Source organism: Periophthalmus magnuspinnatus, chromosome 9 (assembly GCF_009829125.3).
Source record: "Periophthalmus magnuspinnatus isolate fPerMag1 chromosome 9, fPerMag1.2.pri, whole genome shotgun sequence".
Lineage (NCBI taxonomy): Eukaryota > Metazoa > Chordata > Actinopteri > Gobiiformes > Gobiidae > Periophthalmus > Periophthalmus magnuspinnatus.
Genome location: NC_047134.1, coordinates 9,997,868 through 10,006,823, shown reverse-complemented (window position 1 = coordinate 10,006,823; position 8,956 = coordinate 9,997,868). Strand labels below are relative to the sequence as shown.

At 41.9% G+C, this 8,956-nt stretch overlaps 2 protein-coding genes across 2 annotated transcripts; one reads left to right on the top strand and one right to left on the bottom strand.

The window, feature by feature from the left end:
• On the bottom strand, positions 1-5,138 carry LOC117376055 (cell division cycle protein 20 homolog B-like). Its single transcript, XM_033972459.2, has 10 exons — positions 4,967-5,138; positions 4,584-4,681; positions 4,104-4,155; positions 3,705-3,797; positions 3,406-3,623; positions 3,198-3,292; positions 2,730-2,946; positions 2,350-2,475; positions 2,157-2,280; positions 1-98 (listed from the first exon to the last, which is right to left on the bottom strand). The coding sequence occupies exons 1-10, from the start codon at positions 5,136-5,138 to the stop codon at positions 1-3; spliced, it is 1,293 nt and encodes a 430-aa protein (XP_033828350.2).
• Positions 5,139-5,450: 312 nt separating this feature from the next.
• On the top strand, positions 5,451-7,242 carry gpx8 (glutathione peroxidase 8 (putative)). The gene is made up of 3 exons (XM_033973079.2): positions 5,451-5,664; positions 5,808-6,069; positions 6,849-7,242. The coding sequence occupies exons 1-3, from the start codon at positions 5,458-5,460 to the stop codon at positions 7,010-7,012; spliced, it is 633 nt and encodes a 210-aa protein (XP_033828970.1). The 5' UTR covers positions 5,451-5,457; the 3' UTR covers positions 7,013-7,242.
• Positions 7,243-8,956: the final 1,714 nt, after the last annotated feature.

Genomic DNA, 8,956 nt, shown 5'->3' with positions numbered 1-8,956 from the left:
TTACATCTCCCAGACTTGAACTGACTGATCTGCTCCAGCTGTGAACATCTGAGAAGCATCTTTGTTGAAGGCCAGATGCAGGACTCGTTTTGTATGACCTGAAATGAAAGTAGCAAAACTCACATTGATTTAATATTCCATAGTAATTTATGGTAACACTTGAGTAGTATTTATGAATTTGGAGATATTATTATTGTGTCTTTTACAAAAAATGATTTGCTCAATGATTTCTTGCCCCTGACTGTGTACATTGTGTTTTAATACCACTGTCAACTGTTCATAGCCATTTTTTGCTAATTTAGCTTCAAACTAGCACTGATGCCTCGAGTGGCAACGACATTTATTTTAACAGCATGTATTTAGAACTTACTAGAGACACCTGAATAAAGGGGCAGAATTTGAGGCGTTTATATCCATCACAATCACACTGTTCCTTATATCTCCTTATACCTGGAGGCTCTGAGCTCTCACATGAGGCAGGGTCTGTCCATATAGTCTCTATCCTCACTACAGTCTGGAGGATTGAGCTTTGAAAACTGCGGTTATCAAGCCTCTACTAACGAAGAGCAGTCTTGATGTCACAATGTTGAACAATTAGTGACCAATCTCAAATATGCCGTTTTTAGGCAAAGTCCTTGAAAAAGTTGTTTACCAACAGCTTATTAACTTTCTCCAAATGAACAACATCTTTGATGTTTTAGACCCACAGCACTGAGACTGCTCTTATCAAGGTGACAAATGACATCCACCAGGTCTCAGTCTTGATCCTGTTAGATCTGAGCGCTACCTTGTGGATCATGGGATCCTCTTAGAGAGACTAAAGGACTGGGAGGGCATCTGTGGTGCGGCACTAAACTGGTTAAAGTCTTATCTAGAAAACATGGAGTACTTTGTTGAAATTGGAAAATGTGTCTCAGATAAAATGTCCCTGACCTGTGGGGTACCCCAGGGGTCAATCCTGGGACCCCTGTTGTTCAGACTCTACATGCTGTCGTTAGGCCAGTTAATACGCAGCAACAATGTGTCTTAACACAACTCTGCAGATGACATTCAGATCTATGTTTCACTGCAGCAGGTGAATATGAACCAGTGGATTCACTCACTGCATCCAACAGATCAGTGTGTGGAGGAAAAACAACTTTCTCCAGATAAAAACTCAGACAAGACTCAAGTCACAGAAACATAGACAAAGTGTCAGTAGCCACCTCCAGTTTCTCTCTCTAAAACCTTCAAATCAGGCGAGAAATCTAGGGGTAGTAACAGACTCAGACGTGAACTTTAACAGCCCCATCAAATCAATAACATCTGCAGCTTTTTACCACCTAAAAACACTGCAAAAATCGAAGGTATGTCAATGCATGCAATCCATGCATTTGTGTCCAGTAGGTTAGACGACTGTAACGTCCTGCTCACTGGCCTCTCCAAACGAGCCTTAAGACAGAACAGAACATCCAGAACACTGCTGCTCGGGTCAGGACTAGAACCAGGAAGTACAAGCACATAAGTCCTGTGCTCAGAGAATAAACTTTAAAGCAGCTCTGCTTTAAAGTCTCTCCGGCCTCCTGCTGGTCCCGAGACTAAACATGGACAATCAGCATTTCAGTTTTGTGCAGTTAAAACCTGGAACATTCTTCCTGAAGATGTGACTCAGACCTCGACTTTGACAAAGTTTAAATCCAGACTCAAACTGTTCTGTTTAGCTGCATGTGACTGAAAGGATTTTATTCTGCACTCTTCTCTTTTAATGTTAATTTAATGATGATTATTTATGTTTTGATTTGTTATATTGCGATTTTAATGTCTTTCTTATTTGGTAGAGCACTTTGAATGACTTTGTGTACGGATTGTGCTTTATAAATAAACTTGTCTTGCCTACTAAGAATGAGAAAAACATCTATATATAAATTAAGGCACAGGCGACCCAGTTTCAGTTGTGATATATGTAAAAGTGCAGGCTACAGACTGCTCTTTTAAGAAGGTGTGCAGTGTAGAAATATTCTTGTCTAGAAAATTATAGTAGATTCTGAATGGTTCAATTTATTCATTACGCTGTGTTAATTATATCTGAAGGGTATAATAGTTCAGCGAAGAGATGAAGATATTGTTCTTTAAACCCACATTATAGTTAGGTGGATATTGTTTTATTCTTCACTCACCTGAGAGCTGGTGAGTCATGATAAGATCAGGACTATCCCAGACCCAAGATGAGATGCGGTGATGGGGAACACCATGCCCTGTCACCAGCCTTTTCTTCTCTTCTGACCATCTCACACAACAGATCTGAAATCATGTGCACAAATCAGACTAGCGCTTACACTTTTATATTCCAATGTGAGACAAAAGTTAAACCTGTGAGTTTGTCTGGACAGAGGTCACACAGGTCCCAAATTTAGTGTCCCAAATCCTCACTTCTCCATCTTTCCATCCCCCTCCAGTGGCAATTGTGTTTTTCTGCCATGGACACCAATGCATTGCCTAGAAAGAATAAAATAAAAGCACAAACCATCATAGAGCAGATTAATGACTGAGTTACAATAGTTTGCACAATAGTTTGGTCTCCTATGACTAAAGCTTATTACTCACAGATAAAGAACGTTACATCATGCATTTTTTGTCTATAATCTATGAGTTTCAGAGTTACGAAAAACGTGCAATTAACAATTCAGAACAAAATATTACATCCCTTAAACAGGAAGTTGTAACTCATGAACGGCTGATGCTCCACTGACCTTTACAGAAGTGAGCTGTCTCATTGTAGTGATAGGTTTTTGTAATTGTGAGTTAATGTGGCTGTCCCAAATGTGAAGCAGCCCCTCTGTGGACCCACTGGCCAGTTGGTCGTTGTCAGACCACTGCAGACTGCACACCGCTCCCTGCTGAGTGACAGTTCCCACCTGGGCCGCTATCCGAGTGTCGTAATGATGGATATGTCCCAGGTCTGAACCACTGCAATATGATTTGTTTATTGTCGTTATTGAGGTCATAATTGTACAGTGTGAAAGCTCTATTTAACATTTGAATGAAACTGAATTAAGGATTTAACAAGCTTTGGTCATGCTGTCAATAAATATGAATGTGAAATTGTGTGTTTCTTTTTTCTCACAGTGATTATAAGACAAAAATGTGATATTCCTAAATACAATATGATTAATTTACTTTAATCTCATTTGAAAAACAATACAGGAAGGTAAGCCCACCTGCTGAGTAAGTTGTGCTTCCAGGAAAGAGCTCTGACCGCGGACCGATGAGATGACACATGTTTCATACTCAAACCATATTCCACATCCCACAACTGAAGTCAAACATAAAAACCACAACTGACAATTTAAGCTTTGCGATTTCCCCTCACAACGTTATTCAAACCACAAGCAGAACGAATGATGTTTTTTCTTCACAACATTTTACCTCGATATCACCTCTTCTGTTCCCAATGCAGAGCCTCCGGCCGTCTCTGCTCCAGCATAAAGACAGTACTGTCTGGCTGTGTGGACTGGCCTGTCCCGCTGAGCGGTTTGGAGCCAGACGCCCCACTACAGCACAGGTCTCTGAGTTCCAAAGGTAAACAGAGGATCCAAGAGCTAAAGCGACCACACCATGACAACTGCAGTCCAGAAGATTAGAGTCTGCGAGAAAAAAATCTATATAAAAAACATGAAACACATTGAAATAAGAGTTTATGTTGGTAAAGAAGCTCATTGTCTTACAGTAATCGTCCAGTAGTGACGGTGCAGCCAACATCATTTGTGACTCTGACTGTGAGTTCAAAACTGAAAATGGCTGCAGATCGTCTGAAGAACCTAGAAGAGTAAATATGGCACATTGTTAACATTAAGATACTCTGTTTAAGAAAGGTTTTACAGCCAGGCTTGTAAACTAAAAATAGCCTTTAGATCCACCAGCCCAAGAGCAAAGACGCAGCTCTGACGTTCTGACTGATATTGTGCTTAGATTCTGAGTGATATTGTGCTTAGATTCTGACTGATATTGTGCACTTTACATAGACTTTCAAATCAAGATTTAGTTCTCAGAGCACATTTTATTGAACTGTGTACCTGATACTCATTGCATGTATCTCAAGTATGTACAAGCAAAAGACTTTATACCACAATAGTAGTTTTCTGCATTGTATTCACCAACAGGCATCCACTCCATCATCTGGAAAAAGCCACACATTGATTTTATACAGTTATTATGGTTTCATTTTCAACATTCACACACACAAGTTTTCATACATTTTTTCTAGTTTGTAGATTTCAGGTACTGGAACATGACAAGGCCACGATCCCTGATGCAGGTCAAAAAACAGTTTTTCATATTGATTACTCTGTTTTTTGCAAGTATCCAAACTGAAAATCCACACACCATCCACCTGATAATCTATAGAGACAGGCCCTTGAACTTTTATTTCAACAAAACCCTTCCAATAATTTGCCCTCCCACTCCATGTAATGATATAAACCTGTCGACTCTTGTGATATTGTCTGAACCCCTCATACATGTACTGTACTGTATGTACCTACTTTGACAGGACTTCAGTTCAGGACTGAACAATCAGAACAGATATTAAGGTTTCTGAAACAAACCGGCTCCGCTGCATTGTCCTTGTGAGACGGTCTGTGGGAGGGGGTGGGACGTGGTGTGATCGCTGCTCTCTTGAGTTGGGATATAACTCCTGGTTGTGCTGAAGAGAACACAGTAAATTTATATACTGTTATCTGAATGGTATTTGTATTTGTATTTGTTGGGAAGTATACTGAACACCTGCATTCAAAATGTATTTGTAACTATCAGAGTACTGTATTCTGAACACTTGAATGGCCTCACTTTAAGTTGCATTATATTATAGTGTCAAAAAACAGACAGAATGAAATGAGCTTTATGGTTGTTGCACTGTTTGTTTTGCATCTATTTATGACTGAACAGATGAAACATGTGTGTACATGTTAATTATGTGATAAATAAATACCTTCAGCCTCACTTTGACCTGTGTCCGGGTGGTGTCTGGGTGGAGAGTCAATCCACAGCCTCTGACGCACAGTGTCCAACAGGCTGGTGTTTTTCTGCCCCCTGCTGGACAAAGGGGTGCTGGCAGCTGGAGCTCCTGTCTTGTTCCTCTGAATAATCCGTCTGCTGAACATTTTGTAAGCCATAGAACATCCGCCATTCTGCTCCTGAAAGACAAATAGACACATGTTAACACGAATAAATATAAAAAACACACAATTAAACAAAACTAATGTAACTACAACAATGTTTGTGAAATAAATGGTTCTTGGATTTTATATTAATCTACTTATTGGCTATTAGAAGCTTAATTATTATTGTATAAAACTGTGGCCTGTGTCTGTTTTGATTTGTTCTTTTAAAATCCACATGTGACGTTCTCCTCCAGTGCGTCTGTGCGTCTGTGCGCATCTGGAGCGGGGCCCCTCCTCACTGAGTTTTTCCCCCTCCAACATGGAGGCTTTAGGGGGTTACCCTGTGAAGTCCTCCAGCCCGAGAGCCAAGCGTTTGACGGTGCTTCTGAGTATGACCGTGGGGGTAGGATGTCTGTTTCTTTTGCAGACTCAACTGGTGAAGCACAGAAAACCAAAAGACTTTTATTCTTTCGACGTTAGAGACGCAAAGGGGAGGACGTTTTCTCTGGAGAAGTATCGAGGAAAAGTAAGTCCGCAGCTCTCAGACTAATGCGCAACAACTTCAGCCAAACAAACTCTAGAGTCTCCCCAGGGCGCTCTTATGTGCACATTTATCTGATACATCTGTGTTTTAAAGTCAGATCTGATGTTATATTCTTGCACGCACAGGTTTCTCTAGTTGTAAACGTGGCGAGTTTCAGCGACGACACAGAGGCAAACTACAGATTTCTACAGGAGCTGCACAGAGAGCTGGGCACCTCTCACTTTAACGTGTTGGCCTTCCCCTGTGGACAGTTTGGAGACACTGAGCCCGGGACCAGCAGAGACATCGAAGCTTATGCCAAGTCCACGTATGGAGTCACGTTTCCATTTTTCAGCAAAATCAAACTACTGGGCACAGAGGCAGACCCAGCCTTCAGATTCCTCACAGGTAAAATGCACAAACACAACAGGATTAAACATTACTGCACATACACAACAGGATTACACAGGACTGCACATACACAACAGGATTAAACATGTGTGAGAGAAAAGTCTTTTTAATCTCACACTTTCGTTATATATCAAAATGGATTTATTGTTACAAGTTGGTCAAAAACACTAGTATTGCACGGATAATTGCGCACTACAAATGCTGCAAAATAGACTATATTTTGTTAAATGTTTGTCATAGTTTATAGTTTGATCATAAAGCAGAATATTGTGTAAGTGGAGTGTGGAGAAATGCTCTTCTTCCACTGTTTTCAGGTTTAAACGGTCACTCTTATGGAACATGGACACAAAAAAAACCCTCGTACATTTACTTTTTGAATGTACTCTACTTCATGTCGCTGTGGATTTGTTGTTGCTTCACCCTAAATTTTCCTTTATTATCCCAGTATGGCTTTAACTGTATCAATCTCCATGGAGACAGCAGGCGATGTTTCATTTTTTATTGTTTATTTGACAGGGACACGTGGCAACAAATCGTAAATAAACTGACAATCTGATGTTAGCGTCACACTTTAATATCAAGACTAAGTCACAGCATCATGTCAAGTTTCAGGTCTGATCTGTGGAGAGGCAAGCCTGCTGAATGAGAATGTTAGGGAGACTGTTACTTGTTGCTACATAAGATCTCACGTCTCATCTTAATTTTTTATGTTTTAAATAATTGTTTTTATTCACTTCACTGATTCACTGATTGTTTGACTGAATCTTATTTTTCAGATTCTGTGCAGAAAACTGTAAAGTGGAATTTCTGGAAGTTTCTTGTGAACACAGAGGGAAAAGTGGTGCGATTCTGGAGGAACACTGAATCTGTGGAAAGTGTGCGTGAGGATGCGAGAGCGATGGTACGAGAAATCATCTTAAAGAAGAGAGTTGAGCTATGACAGTGTTGCAGACTCAAACGTGTCTGTTCTGACAAGAGGAAACTCATTTGTTGTGAGGATCATGTCTTCTTCTAACCCCTGCATCATTAAAAAGGTGACAGTCTGTCTGCAACATCCTGAAGTGACTGAAAGCATCAACATTTGCAACAGAAAAATGACCAAGACTTGTATTTTTTAAAGAATAACTTTAACTGAAACATTTCAACCAAAGTGATGTTTATAATGTTGAGTGGACCTGTTAATAATAAACTAATACAGTTGATATTTTTGTAAAGTGGGTTTGTACCTGTTTCGTGGTAAAGTTTTGTTGATAAATGACTTATGTATCCAGGACATGTGTTGGTTGCTCACACACAGCTGACTGTTGTGGTGACGGTTGTGTGGACAGTTAGCGGGCAGCAGCACGTAAGCTGGTGTATTCAGAGATTAAACCAGCTAACAAGACACTGCCTCCCACCCATCCACAAACTCCACGCTATGAAAAAAAACAATTACAATGTCGTACCCTGTGTGAGCATCTGGAAGAGTTTAAGTTTTTCATGATATTACACAGAGGACGAGCAGCTGTTAAGGCAGCACTGCAGTGTGAGCTGAAAAAGGTCCAGTCAGCTAACATTACACTGCCACCAAGCCAGACGCACACGGTTCACACAAATACTTCATTTACATAGTGAAATAGACACTCGCATTCACAGGTGCAGCTGTAAACAGTTGTCTCAGTCCAAAGTGAAGAGTGCAGCTGACAGACGTTAATCACAATCCACAGCCACAACAGAGCACGGCCTCAGTGTCCCCACCAGCCCAGTCACACCAGGCTTCAGGACGGGCCCAGTCACTCGAGGCTTCAGTACGGGCCCGTTCACACAAGGCTTTAGGACGGGCCCCAAATCTGACAAAAGCCTGTATCATGCTCCTCTTACCTTAAAACTACTGTGTCTGCTGCACACAGACTCTGACAGGTGTCTTCTCTGGTCGACCTGAAAAAAAACAACAACTTTACATCCAATTAAAATTTCCAAAAATAAAATTAAATACGAGTGTAGAAACACACAGGCTTTTGTGTTCTACTTCACAGTATGTTTAGAGTCATGAAGTTGCCTGGCAGCATGTCTGCTTTGTCACCTACTGTTTGAGGACACACCTCACCTCCTCTCTGCAGTGTCTCATGTCTCATGTCCTCTCTGTAGTCTCACCTCCTCTCTGCAGTGTCTCATGTCCTCTCTGTAGTCTCACCTCCTCTCTGCAGTGTCTCATGTCCTCTCTGTAGTCTCACCTCCTCTCTGCAGTGTCTCATGTCCTCTCTGTGGTCTCACCTCCTCTCTGCAGTGTCTCATGTCCTCTCTGTGGTCTCACCTCCTCTCTGCAGTGTCTCATGTCCTCTCTGTGGTCTCACCTCCTCTCTGCAGTGTCTCATGTCCTCTCTGTGGGCTCTCCTCTCTGCAGTGTCTCATGTCCTCTCTGTAGTCTGACCTCCTCTCTGCAGTGTCTCATGTCCTCTCTGTAGTCTCACCTCCTCTCTGCAGTGTCTCATGTCCTCTCTAGTCTGACCTCCTCTCTGCAGTGTCTCATGTCCTCTCTGTAGGCTCACCTCCTCTCTGCAGTGTGTCATGTCCCCTCTGTGGTCTCACCTGTGGACTCTTGGACTCTTGGGCAGGTCCTAAATACTGCAGGCACGCGCACACAGGAGCGGGAAGCGCGCGCTGTGCTGGTGCGTGAGGGGGTGCGTCCTGCAGAGTCGGACCCGCGGGTCTCTGTGCGTCTCTGTGTCTCTTGGAGACTCCGCGCACACAAACCTAACGCGGTAAAGTTTCAAGAGGAACGCGCGGAGGTTTTTATGATTTGGACCAAGGACAGGTCAGTTTACTCAGACTCTGAGGCGCAGCTTTTGTCTAAAGACGAGACCTGGATGTTTCACTCAATTAAACTGAATTTACTTGATTACAA